Genomic DNA, 26171 nt, shown 5'->3' with positions numbered 1-26171 from the left:
TTCTGCAGAATCATTGTCTATCATTGGTTCCCCATCCTATCATGTTACCATAACAACACAGATATGACCCGACCAGCGTCCTTCTGCCGAACCTGGTTGTTGTCCCACTGCCCTCTGCTGGTAGCACTGCAAAACATCACTCAATCACATCAAATTAATACAAATCCACTTTTACCAGATACAATATGAATTTATGGGCTGAACACCTGCATGAAGTGTATGAAGACTTTATATGACATAAATATGAACATATAATATAAAAAAAAACTTTACGTGTTGGACGCGTCGACTGTGTTGAAATGGGAAGTAGCCAACATTTTATAAGGAAGTAGAGAAATAACGGTCGAAGAAACATGTTTGAGGTTTGTAGCCTTTTACAATTTAATATAGAAAAGTGTTTGGGAAGTTAGACTATTGTAGAGAGAGGTGATTTAGGGGGTTAAACATCCGCAGAATTGTAAAGTTATTACAATATTGATTTCAACTTTCAAGAATAATAATTGTTGGCTTAAATGTTGATTTATATTGATTAGCCTAATTAATATGATGTGATGTTATAGGCTATGAGGTAGTGAGTTGTTGTTATAGGTGATTGATTGCACATTATCGTGATTTTCTATCCGATGATCCCCAACACAGTCGACACTTTGCGTTGTTTCAATTCCTGAAAGACGACGTGCGTCGGGAATTTTGTAAATCTGTCGCTAAAGAAACTAGTTCGTCTCGTCAAGTCGGTCAAGTAAAAGTGACATGCAACAATTGTTACATAAACGATGTAAATGTTGACTAAATCAGGGTTTCCAAAAGTCGGTCCGGCTCTGAATTACCTGAATTTGAAACTCGTTGTCGTTCCAAAACGTTTTGCAACGGTTTGGTACGGTGTGCACTAAGTAGTACACCCCAGCTCATGCACAATCAAACGGACTTGCCAGACAAACCAATTGTTCAATTTTTTGACATTTTCTTGCATAACAAAGCAATGCGTGTCACCTTGTAGGCTACTACTAAACCAGAACAAGAAACGATGGTGTGTAGGCTGTATTCTCTTAAAGGGTTAGGAAGAAATATCTGTCAGCTATTTTAACTTAAGCTCCCGAGTAGCGCAGCGGTCTAAGCCACTGCATCAATACATACCCGGGTTCGATCGCGGGCTGTAACCGTCCGTGATCTGGAGACCCATAGGGCGGCGCACAATTTGGCCCAGCGTCGTCCGGGTTAGGGGACTTAATGTTACATAAATATGAACATATAATATAAACCTATATGTGTTGAACCCGACCACTGTGTTGAAATGGGAAGTAGCCAACATTTTATAAGGAAGTAGAGAAATAACGGTCGAAGAAACATGTTTGAGGTTTGTAGCATTTTACAATTTAATATAGAAAAGTGTTTGAGAAGTTAGACTATTGTAGAGAGAGGTGATTTGGGTTAAAACATCCGCAGAATTGTAAAGTTATTACAATACTGATTTCAACTTTCAAGAATAATAATTGTAGGCTTTTATGTTGATTTATATTGATTATCCTAATTAATATGTGATGTTATAGGCTATGAGGTATAGAGTTGTTATAGGCGATTGATTGCACATTGTAATGTCTACTACAGTCTTTCAATGTAAAGTAGATGTCTATAATGTATTTTAGTTGTGTGTGGAGCCCATGTAGACAGCTGTTGTTATGGAGTGAGGGGATCCAACCAGGTAGACTAGCTAATGGAGATCCAGGTCAAAGTAATAACAGATTGGACTGTAAATGTTTAAATGCAACATGAAGTCTCTGTTTAAACTCTGACCACAGACCGTAAAAGTGTTGTCATTGTTATTGGTTCTTCAATGTTCAGAAATATTGACTGTTCTGTTATTTCTTATTGTAGCTGAGTGAGCTGTGACTTACATCTAAAATGAGTCTCTCTGGGGAGAGAGAGGAGGAGACCACTGCCTCTAAAACGAGTCTCTCTGGGGAGAGAGAGGAGGAGACCACTGCCTCTAAAACGAGTCTCTCTGGGGAGAGAGAGGAGGAGACCACTGCCTCTAAAATGACTCAAGACACCAGTTCTAAGAGGTAAGCGATTAATTGTAAATATATACAGTTCTCTTAAAGGTAGATTCCTTAACGGTGAAACCATCCATTTGGGATGTTACAACAACAAAGATGTTACTACAAACAACGAACACAGTTTTCTTTCTCTCGGACATCGTTGCACACGCTGCCGGATGCTCTTCTCCCTCCGGTGTAAACAAATCACTGTTAATCAGATATGAGGAGTTAGAGAGTCAAATGTGGTCAACTCTGAATCAGTAGCGGTGCGTGGGTAAAATCACTGGGGAGGCAGCCATATTAAAACCCATGTGTTGTGATCATTTCATTGTGTGCTCTATAACCTGTTAATTCATATGCCTTGACACCGTGATATATAGGACTAAAGGCCTAGACAATAAGACACCGTGATATATAGGACTAAAGGCTGAGACAATAAGACACTGTGATATATAGGACTAAACGCCTAGACATTAAGACACAGTGATATATAGGACTAAAGGTCTAGACAATAAGACACAGTGATATATAGGACTAAAGCCTGAGACAATAAGACACAGTGATATATAGGACTAAAGGCTGAGACAATAAGACACTGTGATATATAGGACTAAAGCCTGAGACAATAAGACACAGTGATATATAGGACTAAAGGCCTAGACAATAAGACACCGTGATATATAGGACTAAAGGCCTAGACAATAAGACACAGTGATATATAGGACTAAAGGCTGAGACAATAAGACACTGTGGCAGAATAAATTCAACCACACCTTTGTTTTATCACAAAACCGGATAGAAACCTCTGTCCAGTGAAGTCCACAAAACATATTGCATGTAACAAACAGTTACATGACCTACAGCATGGTCAAGGTAATGTTTCTGACATTTTCTGACCACTGAACAACTATTGATTTAGAACCACAGAGAGTTACAGCAAGTCACAAAGAAAACAGGAGCTGCTTCCACTGTTCCAACACCAGTTCAACCAAAAATAATTTAGTCCAATCAACATAAGCTAAATATGATGTGGCTGTGTGTGTGGAAGTAGAAAGATAATGTTGACTCACCCTACTTGTAAAGAAACACAAATGCCATCCTCCTGTCTTTCATGTTGACAAAACAGTCTATCACTCTGTCACACAGTACCCACTTTTATGAATGAATGGTTGGATCAGAATCGCCGTTATAATCATTAGCCATTACGGAGAATTAAGTAAAACCACAAGTCCAAATCCCTATCTCCATCCATTTAGGAAAGGGCAAGATTTAGCTAGCTGGCAAGCAAGCCACAACGAGGTGCAACAATTAAAGTTCTTCTGTCAATGAAATATGCTCTCAATGGGATTTGATAGGAGTGAAGCCAAATCCAAACTGGCTTCCCTTGACACAGTTTTTTTGTGTGCCAGGACCATTCACAGTTAAGCTCACTCAGTTTAGCTCAGGGGTGTCAAACTCAAATACCCAGTGGGCCAAAATGTAAAACCTGAACAAAGTCGCGGGCCAACATTGAACAAATGAACCTTTTAATATGGACCCAAACAAGTTTTGCTTTAACGTTGAATATGGAACAAGCATCGCTTATTACCATACAATATATAATTTAATAGTGGAGACATGCAAAATCGAATTTCAAATGAAAAAACACATCAATGGCATTCATTTATTAAATAAATACAATTTTAAATAAAAATCATATGCCTCTTTTCTATTTGCAGCCTTCTGATTTAAATACCAAAATAAACTTTTTCCACTGGCTAATAATTTTACAAATAAAATGATAATAAATCAATCAACCATTCAAGCCCATGCCTTGTAGCAAGAAAAAGTGCACAAAGAAAACATTAATTATTGCACACTGATCTAATCTGATGTGCCCAAGCCAGATACCTGGCATCTCTTCTTGGATGCTAGTTCATCAATGTCTGGGCTCAGGCTCTGAGCTGAAGAAATCCTCAGTATCGAGCGAAGGTGTTCATCAGTCAGACGTCTCCTGTGAGTTGTTTTGGTCATCTTCATCGAGGAGAAAAGTTGCTCGCATAGATAAGTGCTGCCGAACATGGAGAGCATCTGAGCAGCTTGGGTGCGGAGCTGAGGCATTGTGTCAGGGATGAACCGTGGAAACTGTGCGGCGCCCACAGCATCATACTTTGACTTCAGCGTGTCGTTGCACTGGAGTTCAATCAGCTCCATTTGGATGTTGGTTGGTGCATTTTCCACATCAACTGCGAAAGGATTACTAAGCAGTTCAAACCTACATTTCTGGACATCGAAGTCGGCAAATCGCCGGCTAAACTCAGCGGAGAGAACACTGAGTTTTTCAGCAAACTGTGCGCATGGGAACACGGCGGTAGAGATCTGCGCTTTTATGGTTTGGCAGCAGGGAAAATGGCAAGGGTTTCCTTGCAGCATCTGATTCTCCCACAGGCACAGTTTAGTTTTAAAGGCCCTCACTGCAGCGTACATGTCTGTGATGATGCGCCCCGCCCCTGAAGCTGCAGGTTCAGCGCATCGAGATGGCTCGAGATGTCACAGAGAAAGGCCAGCTCACACAGAAACTTTTGCTCCCGGAGCTCTGCTGTATCCTTCCCTTTGGTTTCCAGGAATTGACATATTTCCTCACGCAGCTCGAAACATCTGTTCAGTACTTTTCCTCTGCTTAGCCATCTCACCTCTGTGTGATACGGCACGTCTGCGTATTCCGAACCACACTCCTCTAGAAAAAATTTAAACTGGCGGTGATTCAGACCTTTGGCTCTTATAAAGTTAACCTCTCTAGGCAAGGCGGGATGAATTCGTCCCACCTACGTAACAGCCACTGCTATCCTGTGGCGCGATTTTCAAAACCTTAAAAATCCTATTACTTCAATTTTTCAAACATATGACTATTTTACAGCCATTTAAAGACAAGACTCTCGTTAATCTAACCACACTGTCCGATTTCAAAAAGGCTTTACAACGAAAGCAAAACATTAGATTATGTCAGCAGAGTACCAAGCCAGAAATAATCAGACACCCATTTTTCAAGCCAGCATATAATGTCACCAAAACCCAGAAGACAGCTAAATGCAGCACTCACCTTTGATGATCTTCATCAGATGACAACCCTAGGACATTATGTTATACAATACATGCATGTTTTGTTCAATCAAGTTCATATTTATATCAAAAACCAGATTTTTACATTAGCATGTGACGTTTCAGAACTAGCATACCCCCGCAAACTTCCGGGGAATTCGCTAACATTTTACTAAATTACTCACGATAAACGTTCACAAAAAGCATAACAATTATTTTAAGAATTATAGATACAGACCTCCTCTATGCACTTCGATATGTCCGATTTTAAAATAGCTTTTTGGTGAAAGCACATTTTGCAATATTCTAAGTACATAGCCCAGGCATCACGGGCTCGCTATTTAGACACCCGGCAAGTTTAGCACTCACCATAATCATATTTACTATTATAAAAGTTTCATTACCTTTTGTTGTCTTCGTCAGAATACACACCCAGGACTGCTACTTCAATAACAAATGTTGGTTTGGTCCAAAATAATCCATCGTTATATCCGAATAGCGGCGTTTTGTTCGTATGCGTTCCAGACACTATCCGAAATAGTAAAGAAGTGTCACGCGCATGGCGCAATTCGTGACAATAAAATTCTAAGTATTCCATTACCGTACTTCGAAGCATGTCAACCGCTGTTTAAAATCAATTTTTACGACATTTTTCTCGTAGAAAAGCGATAATATTCCGACAGGGAATCTCCTTTTCGGCAAACAGAGGAAAAAATCCCAAAGGCGGGGGCGGTCGGGGTCACGCGCATAAGCTAGTGTCTCTTGATCGGCCACTTGAGAAAGGCGATAATGTGTTTCAGCCTGGGGCTGGAATGATGACATTCTGTTTTTTCCCGGGCTCTGAGCGCCTATGGACGACGTGGGAAGTGTCACGTTAGAGCAGAGATCCTTAGTAAATGATAGAGATGGAAAAGAAGTTCAACAAATGGTCAGACAGGCCACTTCCTGTAAAGGAATCTCTCAGGTTTTGACCTGCCATTTGAGTTCTGTTATACTCACAGACACCATTCAAACAGTTTTAGAAAATTTAGGGTGTTTTCTATCCATATGTAATAAGTATATGCATATTCTAGTTACTGGGTAGGAGTGGTAACCAGATTAAATCGGGTATGTTTTTTATCCAGCCGTGTCAATGCTGCCCCCTAGCCCTAACAGGTTAACTACCTGTGTTACTGTGGTCATAACATGTTCCATCTTTATGGCTTTGGCACACAGTGATTCCTGATGTATGATGCAGTGGTAAGCAGCTCACCTGCACAGTTCTCTTCCCGCATCTTCTCCCAAACCATGCCCACCAGTCCACTCTTTTTACCACACATCGCTGGCGCACCATCTGTCGTTAATCCAACGAGTTTATCCCACGGCAGCTTTATTTCAGTTACACATTTGGAAACCTCCTCAAAGATTTCCTTTCCTGTGGTTGTGCCATGCATTGATTTGAATCCCAATAGCTCCTCCGTAACACACAGATTTGAGTCCACTCCACGGATGAAGACTGACAGCTGAGCAGTATCAGATGCATCGCAGCTCTCATCCACAGCGAGGGAGAACGCAACGAAATCTTTTCCCTTTTCCATCAGCTGGTCATACAGATTGGTGGCAAGATCACATGTGCGATCAGCTACTGTGTTCCTGCTCAGGCTCACGTTTGAAAATGCTTGCTTTTTTCTCTGGGCATACGAGGTCACAAACTTTCATCATGCACTTTTTCACGAACTCTCCCTCATTAAAGGGCCGGGCTGATTTTGCGATCTCTGCTGCCACTATATAACTAGCCTTTACAGCAGCCCCACTTTGTGATGTGGCTTTTTTGAACATATTCTGTTGTGAAACCAAACTTCTTTTCATCTCCTCTACTTTCTGGCTCCTTTGAGTCATGTCCAGGTCCTTGTATTTGTCATGGTGTTTCGTTTCATAGTGTCGTCTAATGTTGTACTCCTTACTTACAGCCACGTTGACTCCACAAACAAGACAAACAGGTTTGTCTTTTACATATGTAAACAGATATTCTGCCTCCCAATTGTCCAGAAAGCTCCTGTTTTCTGCCTTTCTTTTCGCCATTTTTGGGAAGGGATAGCGCGCTGACAGTTGTAGCGTCTATGTTGCTATGACTACTGTCACAGAGGAGAGGGCGTTTCTGGGTCCTGTCCTGATTGGCGCGCGAAAACAACAGCAGAGCATTATGGGATTCGTAGTATTAGCGGTGAATGCGCTGTATAATACAGGCGGGCCAGCTCTAGTAGTAATTTGGTATTGTCTCGCGGGCCAAATATAATTACCCCGTGGGCCAAATTTGGCCCGCGGGCCAGAGTTTGACACCCATGGTTTAGCTCAACGCTGATTGGCTAATTTTTTATACTTTTTTGTCAAGGAATGCCAGATGCTCTCTGGCTTCCCTTGTCTTCAATGCTACAGAGTACACAGTGGCAGAATACCTGACCACCGCGACTGACCCAAAATTAAGAAAAGCTTTGACTATGTACAGACTCAGTGAGCATGGCCTTGCTATTGAGAGGCTGCAATAGGCAGACCTGGCTCTCAAGTGAAAACAGGCTTTGTGCACACTGCCCCCAAAATGAGGTGGAAACTGAGCTGCCCTTCCTAACCTGCCAAATGTATGACCATATTAGAGACACATATTTCCCTCAGATTACAAAAACCCACAAAGAATTCCAAAACAAATCCAATTTTGATGAACTTCCATATCTACTGGGTGAAATACCACAGTGTGCCATCACAGCAGCAATATTTGTGACCTGTTGCCACAAGAAAAGGTCAACCAGTGAAGAACAAACACCATTGTAAATACAACCCATATTCATGTTTATTTATTTTCTCTTTTGTACATTAACCATTTGTACATTGTTATAACACTGTACATAGCCATAATATGACATTTAAAATGTCTATTCCTTTGAAACGTGTGAGTGTAATGTTTACTGTTCATTTTTTATTGATTATTTCACTTTTGTTTATTATCTATTTCACTTGCTTTGGCAATGTAAACATATGTTTCCCATGCCAATAAAGCCCCTTGAATTGAATTGAATAGATGTCCTACATGTATAGAGACAGAGGGGGCGCTGTTTCACTCACTCAGATGCTTTCTCCTCTGAGATACATTCAGCCTCATTATGAAACGCAGAGAGACGAAAGATGAATGGTTTTATGTTTTGTATTTTTTTTGGCATCCATAAATACCTGCCACTGCTCTGAGTTCAACTCGAGATACCCAGTACCACGAGTGGCTCATCTTTTAGCCAGGTACATCTCTATGGCAACGAATCCTTCAGAACTAACCTAAGTGTTACACTACGAAGCAAGCTACAGCTACATCTACTCAGGCATTTATAAATCTAGCCAGCTTCAGTTAGCCAGTTTCAGTTAGCCAGCTTCCATTAGCCAGCTTCCGTTAGCCCGCTTCAGTTAGACCGCTTCAGTTAGCCAGCTTCAGTTAGCGTCACATTCCAGGTCAGGCTTCATCCATAATACGACGGTGGAAATTGCTCACCCGCCTGCCACTATTAAAGCCAATTTCTGCTTGATCTGGCAATGTGGTATACGGTTCGGAGGATCAGCCAGAAGAGGACTGGCCACCCCTCACAGCCTGGTTCCTCTCTAGGTTTCTTCCTAGGTTCTGGCCTTTCTAGGGAGTTTTTCCTAGCCACCGGGCTTCTACACCTGCATTACTTGCTGTTTGGGGTTTTAGGCTGGGTTTTTGTACAGCACTTTGAGATATCAGCTGATGTAAGAAGGGCTTTATAAATACATTTGATTTGATCAGTTAAGCAATTGTGGAACCTCCATAGGCTTGGAGGCCAAATTGAGCTTTGTACGGCGATGCCATGCGCCTCCCAAATGTTGCAACAAATGCGGAGGGCTCCGTATAGCTCCGCATTGACATGATTGGTTGATGGTAGGTGGGGCGGGAGGTTTAAACTTCCTGATCAACAGCTCTGCTCTACTCAGCAAAGTGAAGAAGTATGAATGCCCTGACTTCTGGTCAATGCAGACGGCGGATTGACCACGCAGAGCCTTTTCACTCTAGCAGGCTTTTAACTGCTCGTGAATGAGGCACATTGCTAGTCCAACACCGAACACTTCGTTGAGATAATGCTGAAATATCAAATCCATGAGGCAGTAACACATTTTCATTTGTGCCGAAATTACAATCAAAGAAAAGTTATCTTGCAAGTTCAGCAGACTATGTTGTGAAATAGGTTTTTAGAAGTTCCTCCTTTATTTTATTACTTAGCGTTAATGCCGACTTAGGATGCTTTGCTTTCATAAGCACACCAATCTGTTTAACAGCTTGTTGCATTGTGGCTGTAGACATATCATCCATAGAAGGTTTTGGTAGGCTGTCATTATAAATAAGAATTTGTTATTTTTTTATTTATTTTTTTATTTCACCTTTATTTAACCAGGTAGGCAAGTTGAGAACAAGTTCTCATTTACAACGGCGACCTGGCCAAGACAATGCAAAGCAGATCGACACATACAACAACACAGAGTTACACATGGAATAAACAAACATACAGTCAATAATACAGTAGAAAAAGGCTATATACAGTGTGCAAAAGAGATAGGATAACGGGGTTAAGGCAATAAATAGGCCATGGTGGCGAAGTAATTACAATATAGCAATTAAACACTGGAATGGTAGTTTGCAGAAGATGAATGTGCAAGTAGAGATACTGGGGTGCAAAAGGAGCAAGATAAATAAATAAATACAGTATGGGGATGAGGTAGTTGGATGGGCTATTTACAGATGGGCTATGTACAGGTGCAGTGATCTGTGAGCTGCTCTGACAGCTGGTGCTTATTAAAGCTAGTGAGGGAGATATGTCTCCAGCTTCAGTGATCTTTGCAGTTCGTTCCAGTCATTGGCAGCAGAGAACTGGAAGGAAAGGCTGCCAAAGGAGGAATTGGCTTTGAGGGTGACCAGTGAGATATACTTGCTGGAGCGCGTGCTACGGGTGGGTGCTGCTATGGTGACCAGTGAGCTGAGATAAGGCGGGGCTTTACCTAGCAAAGACTTGTAGATGACCTGGAGCCAGTGGGTTTGGCGACGAGTATGAAGCGAGGGCCAGCCAACGAGAGCGTACAGGTCGCAATGGTAAAATCAAATCAAATCAAATTTATTTGTCACATACACATGGTTAGCAGGTGTTAATGCAAGTGTAGCGAAATGCTTGTGCTTCTAGTTCCGACCATGGTGGGTAGTATATGGGTCTTTGGTGACAAAACGGATGGCACTGTGATAGACTGTATCCAATTTGTTGAGTAGTGTTGGAGGCTATTTTGTAAATGACATCGCCGAAGTCGAGGATCGGTAGGATGTTCAGTTTTACGAGGGTATGTTTGGCAGCATGAGTGAAGGATGCTTTGTTGTGAAATAGGAAGCCGATTCTAGATTTAATTTTGGATTGGAGATGCTTAATGTGAGTCTGGAAGGAGAGTTTACAGTCTAACCAGACACATAGGTATTTGTAGTTGTCCACATATTCTAAGTCAGAACCGTCCAGAGTACTGATGCTGGATGGGCGGGCAGGTGCGGGCAGCGATTGGTTGAAGAGCATGCATTTAGTTTTACTTGCATTTAAGAGCAGTTGGAGGCCACGGAAGGAGAGTTGTATGACATTGAAGCTCGTCTGGAGGTTTGTTAACTTCTCTAGGGCCAGTGCGACGATTTCATCCCACCTACGTAACAGCCAGTGGAATCCCGTGGCACGTTATTCAAATACCTTAGAAATGCTATTACTTCAATTTCTCAAACATATGACTATTTTACACCATTTCAAAGACAAGACTCTCGTTAATCTAACCACACTGTCCGATTTCAAAAAGGCTTTACAACGAAAGCAAAACATTAGATTATGTCAGCAGAGTACCCAGCCAGAAATAATCAGACACCCATTTTTCAAGCTAGCATATAATGTCACATAAACCCAAACCACAGCTAAATGCAGCACTAACTTTTGATGATCTTCATCAGATGACAATCTTAGGACATTATGTTATACAATACATGCATGTTTTGTTCAATCAAGTTCATATTTATATCAAAAACCAGCTTTTTACATTAGCATGTGATGTTCAGAACTAGCATACCCCCCGCAAACTTCTGGTGAATTTACTAAATTACTCACGATAAACGTTCACAAAAAACATAACAATTATTTTAAGAATTATAGATACAGAACTCCTCTATGCACTCGCTATGTCCGATTTTAAAATAGCTTTTCGGTGAAAGCACATTTTGCAATATTCTAAGTAGATAGCCCGGCATCACAGGGCTAGCTATTGAGACACCCACCAAGTTTAGCCCTCACCAAAGTCAGATTTACTATAAGAAAAATGTTATTACCTTTGCTGTTCTTCGTCAGAATGCACTCCCAGGACTTCTACTTCAATAACAAATGTTGGTTTGGTTCAAAATAATCCATAGTTATATCCAAATAGCGGCGTTTTGTTCGTATGCGTTCAAGACACTATCCGAAAGGGTAAAGAAGGGTGACGCGCCCGACGCGTTTCGTGACAAAAAAAATCTCAATATTCCATTACCGTACTTCAAGCATGTCAACCGCTGTTTAAAATCAATTTTTATGCCATTTTTCTCGTAAAAAGCGATAATATTCCGACCGGGAATCTGTGTTTTAGTACAAAGAGAGAGAAAATAAAAACATGGGGTCGCCTCTTGCACGCGCCTCAGTCTGATTGTCCTCTGATAGACCACTTACCAAAGGCGCTAATGTTTTTCAGCCAGGGGCTGGAATTACATCATTCAGCTTTTTCCCGGGTTCTGAGAGCCTATGGGAGCCGTAGGAAGTGTCACGTTACAGCAAAGATCCTCAGTTTTCAATAAAGAGAGTCAAGAAGAACAAGAACTTGTCAGACAGGCCACTTCCTGTAAGGAATCTTCTCAGGTTTTTGCCTGCCATATGAGTTCTGTTATACTCACAGACACCATTCAAACAGTTTTAGAAACTTTAGGGTGTTTTCTATCCAAAGCCAATAATTATATGCATATTCTAGTTTCTGGGCAGTAGTAATAACCAGATTAAATCGGGTACGTTTTTTATCCGGCCGTGTAAATACTGCCCCCTAGCCCTAACAGGTTAACACAGTGTCCAAGGAAGGGCCAGAAGTATATAGAATGGTGTCGTCTGCGTAGAGGTGGATCAGGGAATCACCAGCAGCAAGAGCGACATCATTGATGTATACAGAGAAGAGAGTTGGCCCGAGAATTAGACCCTGTGGCACCCCCATAGAGATTGCCAGAGGTCCGGACAACAGGCCCTCCGATTTGACACATTGAACTCTATCAGAGAAGTAGTTGGTGAGCCAGGCGAGGCAGTCATTTGAGAAACCAAGGCTGTTGAGTCTGCCGATAAGAATGTGGTGATTGACAGAGTCGAAAGCCTTGGCCAGGTCGATGAATACGGCTGCACAGTAATGTCTCTTATCGATGGCGGTTATGATATCGTTTAGGACCTTGAGCGTGGCTGAGGTGCACCCATGACCAGCTCTGAAACCAGATTGCATAGCGGAGAAGGTATAGTGGTGTTCGAAATGGTTGGTAATCTGTTTGTTAACTTGGCTTTCGAAGACGTTAGAAAGGCAGGGTAGGATAGGATAGATATAGGTCTGTAGCAGTTTGGGTCTAGAGTGTCACCCCCTTTGAAGAGGGCAATGTTCGCGGAAGCTTTCCAATCTTTGGGAATCTCAGATGATTTGAAAGAGAGGTTGAACAGGCTAGTAATAGGGGTTGCAACAATTTCGGCAGATAGTTTTAGAGAGGGTCCAGATTGTCTAGCTCGGCTGATTTGTAGGGGTCCAGATTTTGCAGCTCATTCAGAACATCAGCTATCTGGATTTGGGTGAAGGAGAAATGGGGGAGGCTTGGGCGAGTTGCTGTGGGGGGTGCAGTGCAGTTGGCCGGGGTAGCGGTAGCCAGGTGGAAAGCATGGCCATTGACCGCAGACCCATTACCGATGCAGGCAATAAGGCAGTGATCGCTGAGATCTTGGTTGAAAACAGCAGAGGTGTATTTGGAGGGCAAGTTGTTTAGGATGATATCTATGAGGGTGCCCGTGTTTACAGATTTGGGGTTGCAACTGGTAGGTTCATTGATAATTTGTGTGAGATTGAGGGCATCAAGCTTAGATTGTAGGATGGCCGGGGTGTTAAGCATGTCCCAGTTTGGTCACCTAGCAGCACGAGCTCTGAAGATAGATGGGGGCAATCAGTTCACATATGGTGTCCAGAGCACAGCTGGGGGCAGAGGGTGGTCTATAGCAAGCGGCAACAGTGAGAGACTTGTTTCTGGAAAGGTGGATTTTTAAAAGTAGGAACTCGAATTGTTTGGGTACAGACCTGGATAGTAAGACAGAACTCTGCAGGCTATCTCTGCAGTAGATTGCAACACCGCTGACTTGCCTGACTTGCCTAGTTAAATAAAGGTTAAATACAAAAATAAAGGCTCTGCATGGTCAATCTGACGTCTGCATTTGCCGTGCAGCATTTTACGGTGATACGGCCTCTGCAGAAGTCAGGCGTTCATACTTCCTGTTCTTCGAGGAGCAGTGCAGAGCTGTTTTCAAGGAAGTGAGTTTGTGTTTATACAGTACCTCCCGCCCCCACCTACCTTCAACCAATCATGTCAATGTATTAATCATATAGCTCTGCAATCTTTAAATCGGTTATCTTCCTCAAATGAAGGGGAGGATGACCAAATCTGTGTGAGAGGAAGGGTATCTGATTTCATTGGTCCTCAACTAGTGGCTCAGACACTTCATTCAGGATAAGTGGACTTAGCTCTGAGTTAACCGGCCTAAATGAAGAGTTTGGGGTTCGACTAGCCATGTGCAACACACAGTTATAAGACTACTACACTTAGCAGCGGGAGTATACACCATCATAGTATGGATGAAGCCGGACCTGGAATGTGAAGCTAACTGAAGATGGATAGCTAACAGGAAGCTGGATAGCTAACTGAAGCTGGATAGCTAACTGAAGCTGGATAGCTAACTGAAGATGGCTAGCTAACTGAAGATGGCTAGCTAACTGAAAATGGCTAGCTAACTGAAGATGGCTAGCTAACTGAAGATGGCTAGCTTTATAAAAGACAGAGTAGAAACCACTCAGTGCTGCTGTTTTCCCAATTGTGGATTCATTTAAAAAGAAACATCAGTAATTATACAGTAGAAGGTCCATTATACAGTTGTTAAAATGAAGTTGATGAGATATTGATGAGGTGATCTCTCCCTGTTTTGTTCAGTGTCCAGAAGCCCAAAGCAGAGTTACCTACAACCAGCCTGCTATCAATGAAGAGTGATCAGCCACCTGCTTTCAGCCAGGAACCATTACCAGATGACAATAAGGAAGTGGAGAGTTTGGACAGTGAAGATGCATTAAAGATCACACACAACCTTCTGGACAGAAGAAGTAAGACTGTGTTTCATACAATATTACAAAGAACAGTACAAAGGCCTATATAAAACACACACACAAAGTTATGAGTCCCAACTCTCATTGTTTTCCTACAGGTCAAACTCTGCTGACAGTCCAACAAGACATTAAGGCTAAACTGAAACATAAGTATCAACACGTATCTGAAGGAATTGGACACCATGGAAACCAAAGTCTGTTCAAGGACATCTACACAGAGCTCTACATCACAGAGGGTGGAAGTGGAGGGCTCAATAATGAACATGAGGTTAGACAGATAGAGATGGCATCCAAGAAACAAACCACACAAGAGACACCAATCAAATGCAATGACATCTTCAAGCCTTTACCTGGACAAGACAAACCTATCAGAACTGTGCTGACAAAAGGAATCGCTGGTGTTGGAAAAACAGTCTCTGTGCAGAAGGTCCTCCTTGACTGGGCAGAGGGAAAAGCAAATCAGGACGTTCATTTCATGTTTCCTCTTCCTTTCCGTGATCTGAACCTGAAAAAGGACCAATACAGTCTGATGCAACTTCTTTCCCACTACTTCCCAGAGCTGAAAGAAATTGACAGCATTGAAGATGGTGAAACCAAAACTGTTTTCATTTTTGATGGTCTGGATGAGTGTCGACTTCCTCTAGACTTCAAAAACAATGAGAAGTGCTGTGATGTCACACAGCCAACCTCAGTGGATGTGCTGCTGACAAACCTCACCGAGGGGAATCTGCTTCCCTCTGCTCTCCTCTGGATAACTTCGAGGCCTGCAGCAGCCAATCAGATCCCTCCTGAGTGTATTGACCAGCTGACAGAGGTACGAGGGTTCAATGATCCACAGAAGGAGGAGTATTTCAGGAAGATAATCCCAGATCAGAATCTGGCCAATGAAATCATCAAACACATGAAGACATCAAGGAGCCTCCACATCATGTGCCACATGCCAGTCTTCTGTTGGATATCAGCCACTGTCCTTGAGATGATACTGAAAGAGGCAGAGAAGGATGAAGTCCCCAAAACTCTGACCCAGATGTACTCACACTTCATTCTCATCCAAATCATTGTGAAGAATAAGAAGTACAACAAAGCAACAGAGACAAACCCAAAGGAACTGTCTCAGTCAAAGAGATGATCCTGAAACTGGGAAAGCTGGCTTTCCAACAGCTGCAGAAGGGCAACCTGATCTTCTATGAGGAGGACCTGAGAGAGTGTGGCCTTGATGTCACAGAGGCATCAGAGTACTCAGCATTGTGTACAGAGATCTTTAAAGAAGAATCTGGGCTGTACCAAGAGAAGGTCTACAGCTTTGTGCATCTGAGCATTCAGGAGTTTCTAGCAGCAGTGAATGCTTTAGAATCATGTCTGGACAAGAAGGAAAATGTTTTCTCCCCCACTAGTGATGAAGAGAAGCAGTCAATACAGTTGTCTGACTTACACAGGAGAGCAGTGGACCAGGCCTTGAAGAGTGAGAATGGACACCTGGACCTGTTCCTCCGCTTCCTTCTGGGTCTCTCACTGGAGTCCAATCAGAATCTAACACAGACAGGAAGTACAACACAGACCAATGAGGAAACAGTTAACAGAACAGTCAGGTACCTTTCAGACAAGATCAAAAGGGAATCTTCACCAGAAAGGATCATCAACTTGTTCCACTGTCTGAATGAACTTGGTTCTAACTCTCTAGTTGAAGACATGCAGACCTCCCTGCGATCAGGAACTCTTTCAGAAACAAGACTAAAACCTGACCAATGTTCAGCCCTGGCCTACCTGTTACTGATGTCAGAGGAGGTGCTGGAGGAGTTTGACCTGAAGACATACAACACAACAAAGGAAGGTTATCAGAGGTTGCTGCCGGTAGTGAAAACCTGCAAAAGAGCACTGTAAGTTATGTTATTGAGTTGATGTTTACAGTATCATTATAATGAAGGATTTGTATATCTAACAGATTATCTACTCTCTCTAGCTTGGATCGCTGTAAACTGACATATGAATCCTGTGAGACTCTGACCTCAGCTCTGCAGACACCAAAGTCCCCCCTGAGAGAACTGGACCTCAGCAACAATGACCTGGGAGACAGAGGAGTGGAGCTGCTCTGTGTTGGACTAACCAGTCCACTCTGCAACATACAGACACTAGTGTGAGTTAAATATCTTCAGTATGAGTTATTATATGGATGTTTTAAACATGTGTTAATCATGTGCTCTTCTGCCCTCTAGTCTAGGTCAGTGTGGTCTGACAGAGGGTTGCTGTTCACATCTGGCCTCAGTCCTGAGTTCACCCAACTCACACCTGAAACAACTGGAGCTGAGAGACAATGACCTGCAGGACTCAGGAGTTACACTGCTGTCTGCTGGACTGGAGGATCCAGACTGTAAACTACACACACTGGGGTAAGTACAGCTGTTTCAGTCAGGTCTTTACTGAGCTGAGTTACACTGCTGTCTGCTGGACTGGAGGATCCAGACTGTAAACTACACACACTGGGGTAAGTACAGCTGTTTCAGTCAGGTCGGTACTTTGTCCTTCTATAGTATGTCCTCCTCTGGTACACTGACACACCTTTACACATTCTACTCCACATTCACTGAACCCCTCTATCCTGGGTTTGGGGTTTGCTCCTCCTCCTCCTCAGTGACCCTGTGTCAGATAGATGACCAACACATTCAGAGATGAGTCATAGCGATGTTTTATCATTTGTTTCATCATTTCTATAATTACATTAGTAGTGGTGTGTTTTAATGTGTTCTGTTGGACCTACAGACAGTTAGATTACTAGTAGTGGTGTGTTTTAATGTGTTCTGTTGGACCTACAGACAGGTCGATTAGTAGTAGTGGTGTGTTTTAATGTGTTCTGTTGGACCTACAGACAGTTAGATTAGTAGTAGTGGTGTGTTTTAATGTGTTCTGTTGGACCTACAGACAGTTAGATTAGTAGTAGTGGTGTGTTTTGTGTTCTGTTGGACCTACAGACAGTTAGATTAGTAGTAGTGGTGTGTTTTAATGTGTTCTGTTGGACCTACAGACAGTTAGATTAGTAGTAGTGGTGTGTTTTAATGTGTTCTGTTGGACCTACAGACAGTTAGATTAGTAGTAGTGGTGTGTTTTAATGTGTTAGTAGATTCCTGTCCTCTATTTAATTTCAGTCTGTTAAATAGAACAGCCTCTCAGTAATGTCATTCTCTCTCTAACCACTAGAGGGAATCAAAACCTGTTAAATAGAACAGCCTCTCTGTAATGTCATTCTCTCTGTAACCACTAGAGGGCATCAGAACCTGTTAAATAGAACAGCCTCTCTGTAATGTCATTCTCTCTGTAACCACTAGAGGGCATCAGAACCTGTTAAATAGAACAGCCTCTCTGTAATGTCATTCTCTCTCTAACCACTAGAGGGCATCAGAACCTGTTGAATAGAACAGCCTCTCTGTAATGTCATTCTCTCTCTAACCACTAGAGGGCATCAGAACCTGTTAAATAGAACAGCCTCTCAGTAATGTCATTCTCTCTCTAACCACTAGAGGGCATCAGAACCTGTTGAATAGAACAGCCTCTCTGTAATGTCATTCTCTCTCTAACCACTACCTGGTGACTTCACACCTCTAAGGGCTTTCCTCAAGATATGCAATGTCACCTGTCAGTATTGCCTATATGAAAGTTGACATAGTGGGTTATGTCACATTTAGGCAATGTGCCCTACATAGGGAGTTGTTCTCTCACCCCATATAAACTTGTTGTATGTCTTATGAAGACTGTATGTATGCTATATGAAGCCTTTATAAGTTGTATTTAGTTTAATCTCAGTCTATACTTCTGCTTTACCAACACCAGAGACCATGGTGGAGAGAGTTGGATCAAGCCTGGACCTGGGAAATGTGAGTGTTAACTGATAATTGTTTTTAAATCAAAATTGTTTTAAGCGTTCATTGTAGTTGAGTCCCAGGCAAGGAACACAATCATGAACTATTTGGTCAAAACAAACTTAAAGGTAGAGTCAGCAATATGACGTAGATGCACAAAGTAAACAGCATAGTGGGTCAATTTCTACAACAACTAAGAGCATTGTAGCGCAAGGCTAAACTTCTCTGCTGTTTTGGTCCCGTGGCTAACACTCTGTTAGAGAGTGAAGAGAACCCTTCCACATAGGCAGATACTGTGTGTGACTGTGTGAGAGAGAAGTCAGGCATCTTGCTCATCACAATATCTGTGGTGCTGCTTGTACAAAATCATTTAGCTGACTCTACCTTTAAGCTCTCATCCTACGATCTACCAGAAATCAGACCCCAACAGCTACAAAACATGGACCAGAACGATGTTGTTTCCTGCTTCCACAAACATTAATTAATATAACACTAATGTCAGATTATGGTATGCTAATGAGTGTACATTCTGAGACTGTTGATCACTTATATTCATTTTTATTACAAGTCTATTTAATAATTATTCATTCAATATTCCATGAGATTGTCCATTTTAAATAACTACTTTTGACTTCAGGGATTCCTCAGAGCTGTAAGACTTGTGACCATGTTGAGGTAAGTCATAATGTCAATTCTTACTATTACATACCTGCAGGAGTCAGGCACAGTCTCAAAGCCAGGTGTGTACTGACCAACCATTCATACTGGGATATAGACAGTCCTGTGTTCTGCTTTAGTAATATAAACACAGTCTCAAAGCCAGGTGTGTACTGACCAACCATTCATACTGGGATATAGACAGTCCTGTGTTCTGCTTTAGTAATATAAACACAGTCTCAAAGCCAGGTGTGTACTGACCAACCATTCATACTGGGATATAGACAGTCCTGTGTTCTGCTTTAGTAATATAAACACAGTCTCAAAGCCAGGTGTGTACTGACCAACCATTCATACTGGGATATAGACAGTCCTGTGTTCTGCTTGTAGTCATGCAGGATTTTACCTGTTGTCATATTTTGTCATTAGACAGTTTAATTGATAAATCACCAGCATTCCATGTAACATTGAATAAATACATTAGATTAGTTACTTTGGTTAATTGGCCAGTTTCTGGACACAGATTAAGTCTAGTCCTCGACCGTAAAGAACTTTCTATTGGAACTTCCATTGAGCATGCTTTTTAGTCCAGCACTAGACTCAATCTGTGTCCAGGAAACAGGCCCCATATGTATTACTGACATGCTTGTCCTTGTTCAGGACTCCACACACTGGCTTCAGATTGAACCCTTGACTTCCACTGTCCAGGGAGTTACAATGTTCAGGTAAAATAACTACTTTTAACATTTCATTCCACCTGCTAGTGTATTTCCCCATTACCTTTGGGAATAGTCTTCTAATCCAACCTCTCCATTTGACCATTGACCCTCTCTACCATATCTTGTTGTTGCCCTCAGACACAGGACACCCAAAGGGAGTTATGAGTGCACAGTGTCTGGGCTCCGCTGGCTGTGTGAGAGAGATGTCATTCTGAAGTATCACTTCAGGAACTGTGAACCCTACAGTCACCTTCTGAAAGACATGCAGTACACACAAGGTGGTCCATTGCTGGACATCACTATGGAGTTAGGTGAACTGGAGGAAGTTCATGTGCCACACTGTGTCTGTTTAGGTAAAACCATATAGAAATATTATTCAGGAAGATATTTCCATGTAACTGAATTTCACTTCCTGAATTAATTAAATTACTATTCTGGGAGTTTGAGTTTACTGTGATCTGGTACTGCATATTCTTTGTGTTGTAGTTGGATGAATAATACAATATTTGTCTTTCTGTCTCCTTTTTATTGTGTTGTTCAGGGACCAACCCTTCCCTGAGGAATGAGATGAAGATTCTTCATGTAGAGGAACATGGAGTGTCTTTAGAGGAAGTGCATGAGGTTACCAGATTCCATGCTAAGATTCTCCATCCCAAGTTCTCAGCTATCTCTATTATACTGAGATATATATTTTCTTGGAACGTAGATGTCCACTGTGAGCTGATGCTCTATCTGACAGTGAAAAAGGAAACACTAATTCCACGCCTATACCTGTTCCCCAGTAACCCCGGCCAAATGCAGGTGAGGTATCATTATTATAGAGATGACCTTAACTAACCAGTGGTGCAGTTTATGTTGACACTCATTAAATAAAGATAAGTGTGTTGCTAGTTTTCTGAATAATGTTTGAATTAGACTATACATTGACTGGCTGTGTATTCCATGCCTCGTTTCACAGGCTGTGGAAGAACAGGAATCAAAGTTTCAAGGGTCTAAAAGGATTCCCATCACAAGACCAGAGCAGTCCTTCAAACTGAAAAGTTCCTTCAGACTGAACATTCCCTGTTCTACCTCCATCTTTCCACCGGTACAGTTTTAGTAGACTAAGAACATGAATCTGACATTTAAGTCACATCTCTCTCTCTCTCTCTCTCTCTCTCTCTGTCTCTCTCTCTCTCTCTCTCTCTCTCTCTCTCTCTCTCTGTCTCTCTCTCTCTCTCTCTCTATGCTGGCAGTGTTTGGTGCATGCTGGGTATTGTATGAGTGAGGGTGAGTGTTGTCTTGAGTTAGATCGCCTGTGGTTTCTTTCTGGTTTACTTTTCTTGGTGGTTTTCCTTTTTCTGCTGATTCAGGTTTTTTTCAGTGGTAGAATTAGATATATTGTATTTCTTGTTGAATTGTCCTTGTTTTGGTGGGGATGGCGACCCACATGTGGTCGGCGTCCCTGCCACTTGGGCACGGCTTGAGGTGTGTTACTGAAGCTGCTGTCACTGTGGAGGAGTATCTGGTCTCAGTAGGAGACAAGGTAGACTATGAAAAAGTTACGTCGCTTTTTCTCCGTCAACAAGGGTTACGATTTTGAATGTACCGCCTTTTATTGCAAATGAGCGGTTGGAATGCGAGTTATTGCGGTTTGGGAAATTGGGTTTCAAACACTCGACTCTGAAAAAGGTTGTTGTTTCGGCGACAGGTGTTTATGTTTTTGGATTCACCGGAGCAGACTTTGGAGTTATCATTTAAAGTCAAGTATGACATCAGACTGTATATGGCTTATACTAGTACGGGTAGTCAACAGTGATTTGAGTGTGGGGATGTTGGCCATAAGTGACATGCTTGCAGGTGGTCCTCGTAACGCCTGGACTCACTGATGTAGGGAGAGGTGGGCTGACAGTGGTAGGAGCAGCCACAAGCACCTGTTGCCAAGGAACAAGTTGTTTGTGTTGAGGGTACTGAGTTGCAGTTTGTAACAGAGGGGAACATAGCGTCTGATGTGCAGCAGAACATTTTTGTTGTAGGAGCTCAGGATGGATCTGGGGAGCCATTTCCCCAGACTGGTGAGAAGATGCCCAGTACGCGTGATGGAGTACAGGAGGGGGTTTAGGTGGGTCTAGTTTCCCAGGTAGTGGAGGAGATGCCCGGTACGAGTAATGGGGTACAGGAGGGGGTTCAGGTGGAGCTAGTCTCCCAGGTAGTGGAGGAGATGTCCACTACTAGTAATGGGGTACAGGAGGGGGTTCAGGTGGGGCTAGTCTCCTAGGTAGTGGAGGAGATGCCCGGTACGAGTAATGTGGTACAGGTGAGGAGTGTTGAGAGGGATGTGGCAGAGGGGAGTCAGGGGTCTGTGTCCTCAGTTGAGGAGGATCAGGAGAAGGATATGGATATTTCTGATATGATAGCAGCTGGCGATGACTCAATCAATCAAGGTCAGACAGGTTGTATGTATCTGATCTCTACTGTAGTAGTTAATGAAGGTGGTGTCGGTGCAGCAAGGTTAGACAGGTTATATGTATCTGATCACTACTGTAGTAGTTAATGAAGGTGGTGTTGGTGCAGCAAGGTTAGACAGGTTGTATGTATCTGATCTCTACTGTAGTAGTTAATGAAGGTGGTGTCGGTGCAGCAAGGTCAGACAGGTTGTATGTATCTGATCTCTACTGTAGTAGTTAATGAAGGTGGTGTCGGTGCAGCAAGGTTAGACAGGTTATATGTATCTGATCACTACTGTAGTAGTTAATGAAGGTGGTGTCGGTGCAGCAAGGTTAGACAGGTCGTATGTATCTGATCTCTACTGTAGTAGTTAATGAAGGTGGTGTCGGTGCAGCAAGGTTAGGCAGGTCGTATGTATCTGATCTCTACTGTAGTAGTTAATGAAGGTGATGTCGGTGCAGCAAGGTTAGACAGGTTGTATGTATCTGATCTCTACTGTAGTAGTTAATGAAGGTGATGTCGGTGCAGAAAGGTTAGACAGGTTGTATGTATCTGATCTCTACTGTAGTAGTTAATGAAGGTGGTGTCAGAGCAGCAAGGTTAGACAGGTTATATGTATCTGATCTCTACTGTAGTAGTTAATGAAGGTGGTGTCAGTGCAGCAACGTTAGACAGGTTATATGTATCTGAGCTCTACTGTAGTAGTTAATGAAGGTGGTGTCGGTGCAGCAAGGTTAGACAGGCTGTATGTATCTGATCACTACTGTAGTAGGGTTGACATTACTCCTGAGGGTTTTTCTGATCACCATATTGTTACTGTTGATATTCACTTGTCCTGTCCATGAAGGTCATCACCTTATTGGTATTTTAATGTGAAGATATTACATGACGCCATGTTTTGGGAAAAGTTTTTGTTGTTCTGGAAAACATTGAGGGTTATTAATTAGAATTTTTGAATCCTTGAGACAATGGTGGGAGGTTGGGAAGGCCCAAATATGTGTGTCTTGTCAACAGTATACTGCTCTGTCTTGTATTGAAGTTAAAGAGACTATCAGGGCCCTTGAACAGGACATCAAATCTATTGAATTGAAGTTGCTCACTCAGAGGGACCCCGGAGCCCCTGGCATCGATGTTTTACCATCTGAGTTCTATAAGCACTGGGGTGCTACCCCCGCTGTCTATTGGGGGGGATTTTTATGAAGTGGTGTGTGAATCTTTTCATGAGGATTCTCTTCCTGTATCCTGTCAACGTGCTGTGCTTTCATTGTTGCCAAAAGGGAGGATTTGGCCCTTTAAAAAACTGGTGACCTGTTGCATTGCTGTGTGCAGAATATAAAATGATATCTAAGTGTCTCTCAAACAGGTTGAAAGAATATCTGGGGCTGTTGGTCCACAAGGACCAGTCTGACTGTGTACCTGACCGCTCTATCGTTGAGAACTTGTTTCTGATAAGAGATGTTTTAGACATTTGTAAACTGTCTGATGTGAATGTGGGTTTACTTTCTTTGGATCAGGAGAAGGCTTTTGACCGTGTGGACCACCAGTACTTCATCAAGACAATAAAAGCCTTTCTGTTTGGGGATGTTATTTTGTCTTGGATGAGTTTACTGTATGCTGGGGCCTCATGTATGATGAAGGTGGGGGGGTGGGTTGAGCTGCCCCATCCCTGTCCAAAGGGGCATTGGGCAGGGATGCCCAACTTCAGGACAGTTATATTGTCTGGCAATTGAACCAATGCTTTGTTTTTTAAGAGCGAGGCTTACTGGTTTCTCTGTGCCAGGGGTTATGAAGGGTCCCACGATAGCACTGTCTGCGTATGCAGATGACGTGACAGTTTTTATTACAGGGGCTGAGGATGTTAAGGTTCTCTCAAACGCTCTAAAGGTGTGTGAGGGGGTCTCCTCAGGTAGAGTTAATTGGGGAAAGAGTGAATCGCTGTGGGCAGGTCAGCTTCAGATAGGGTCCACTCCACGGTTGGGATGAACACTGTTCTTACAGTGTCCCAGGTTGGTGGGGATGATTGACCTGATCACTAGCTGATTCTCAGGTCTGGGAGAGGTTTTCTCTTATATTTGGGACAAAGTACAGGTTTAGTAGAAGGGGTGTAGTTCTCTTAACTTTGTGTCAGGGGCAGCTAAATTAGCAATTTGGAAAACATGAAAGAACAGTATTCGAGGACAGGGGTCTGTGGACGTGGTGGGAATGCTGGAGGGGATGTTGGCAGCCAGACTGAGGGTTGAGTTTGCCTGTTACAAAATGATTAACATTGATCTGTTTGAGTATATGGGGTATTCAGAGGCTGTTGTGTTGAGTTACTGTGGAGGAAGATTTGGTGTTGTGTTTTTAATTGATGTTTAACCATGTTTTTGTTTAACCTCTCTCTCTCCTCTCTCTCTCCAGAGGATTCATCTCATACATAGAGACACCACACCAAGCTTTTTCAAGGTGGTTATGAAAATTACAGGGATTGAGATGGAGTTAATCGGTGATGATGAGAGGACAGTATGGAAAGAAATTGTACCAACAGGTAGGAGAATATGTCAATCATAACTTTTTCTGACAGATGCTATTTAGAGTGATATAACCTATTTTTGTTTCTTTCAGATGAATACATCACTGAAACCCATTCAACTAGTAAGTAAACATGAGATATACAAACCAATGACTTGAGGGTCAGTCAACATGGTTTACTGTAGGACCTGGACTAGTTCTGATTATAAAAGACAGTCTTCAAGAACAATGACATCTCCTCCAGGACTTGATGTAGATTAACCTGATACTGAATGACCCAATGACATCTCCTCCAGAACTTAATGTAGATTAACCTGGTTCTGAATGCCCCAGACTGTTTTTCTATGTCTGTGAAACCGTCCCTAAATGTGAATATGTGATATGTTCAGGTCGTTATTGTAAAAGATCATGTTTTCTCAATACTTTTATTTTAGGAGTCTGCTTCTAAATGACTGAAATGTAAATGTACAAATGTAGTTATTTTGTAACCTGACTCTCTCAGGTGCTGTGTTGGGGGCAGGAGGTCCGGCTGAGAGCAGTCTGACTGGTTCTGCAGAGCAGCAGCTGCGTTCTGTACGGACAGAGTTTGTGAAACGAGTGTCAAGACCTGTCCTGAATGAACTGCTGGACGGACTCCTGCAACACACAGTCATCAACCAGGAGGAAATGGAGTCAGTGAAGGTGATAGCTGAAAGGGCAGAGAAAGCACGTGACATCATCGACATGGTGTTGAGAAAAGGAACTGAGTCATGTTCCAGGATGATGAACCTTCTTGGGGAGCTGGACCAATGTCTTTGTTCACTGCTTCAGATCAACAGTGTTGGGCTACCAACCTAATGGTAGAATGGATAGTAACAGTGTTGGGGTACCAACCTAATGGTAGAATGGATAGTAACAGTGTTGGGTTACCAACCTAATGGTAGAATGGATAGTAACAGTGTTGGGCTACCAACCTAATGGTAGAATGGATAGTAACAGTGTTGGGTTACCAACCTAATGGTAGAATGGATAGTAACAGTGTTGGGCTACCAACCTAATGGTAGAATGGATAGTAACAGTGTTGGGGTACCAACCTAATGGTAGAATGGATAGTAACAGTGTTGGGTTACCAACCTAATGGTAGAATGGATAGTAACAGTGTTGGGCTACCAACCTAATGGTAGAATGGATAGTAACAGTGTTGGGGTACCAACCTAATGGTAGAATGGATAGTAAGAGTGTTGGGGTACCACCTTAATGGTAGAATGGATAGTAACAGTGTTGGGGTACCAATCTAATGGTAGAATGGATAGTAACAGTGTTGGGGCACCACCTTAATGGTAGAATGGATAGTAACAGTGTTGGGGTACCAACCTAATGGTAGAATGGATAGTAACAGTGTTGGGGTACCAACCTAATGGTAGAATGGATAGTAACAGTGTTGGGGTACCAACCTTATG

General features: G+C 42.5%; 1 protein-coding gene and 1 pseudogene across 2 annotated transcripts; both read left to right on the top strand.

Annotated features, from left to right (window-relative positions):
* Window positions 1-286: 286 nt before the first annotated feature.
* LOC123735261 (NLR family CARD domain-containing protein 3-like) lies at window positions 287-16448 on the top strand (annotated as a pseudogene).
* A 633-nt stretch (window positions 16449-17081) lies between these two features.
* Window positions 17082-25693, top strand: LOC123735262 (NACHT, LRR and PYD domains-containing protein 1 homolog). Of its 2 annotated transcripts, none has more exons than XM_045713015.1 (10): window positions 17082-17233; window positions 18390-18433; window positions 19056-19093; window positions 19736-19800; window positions 19933-20105; window positions 20336-20595; window positions 20753-20881; window positions 24622-24748; window positions 24826-24855; window positions 25235-25693. In XM_045713015.1, the coding sequence occupies exons 1-10, from the start codon at window positions 17097-17099 to the stop codon at window positions 25567-25569; spliced, it is 1338 nt and encodes a 445-aa protein (XP_045568971.1). In that variant the 5' UTR covers window positions 17082-17096; the 3' UTR covers window positions 25570-25693. The 2 variants fall into 2 exon arrangements, with proteins under 2 accessions (XP_045568971.1, XP_045568970.1); XM_045713014.1 differs by having other exon boundaries at window positions 19933-20147; window positions 25235-25692.
* The last annotated feature ends 478 nt before the right edge of the window (window positions 25694-26171 follow it).

The sequence above is a fragment of the Salmo salar genome, unplaced genomic scaffold, assembly GCF_905237065.1.
Source record: "Salmo salar unplaced genomic scaffold, Ssal_v3.1, whole genome shotgun sequence".
In the NCBI taxonomy this organism is placed as follows: domain Eukaryota; kingdom Metazoa; phylum Chordata; class Actinopteri; order Salmoniformes; family Salmonidae; genus Salmo; species Salmo salar.
Note: the sequence above shows the minus strand (reverse complement) of the source record. Positions and strands in the feature narration are given on the sequence as shown.

Coding starts and splice junctions, on each gene's coding strand:
- LOC123735262 (XM_045713014.1), top strand. CDS start 17,097: ATGTCCTCCTCTGGTACACTGACACACCTTTACACATTCTACTCCACA. Junction 17,234..18,389: donor GATGACCAACACATTCAGAG/ATGAGTCATAGC, acceptor TACCAACACCAG/AGACCATGGTGGAGAGAGTT. Junction 20,882..24,621: donor CTACCTCCATCTTTCCACCG/GTACAGTTTTAG, acceptor CTCTCTCTCCAG/AGGATTCATCTCATACATAG.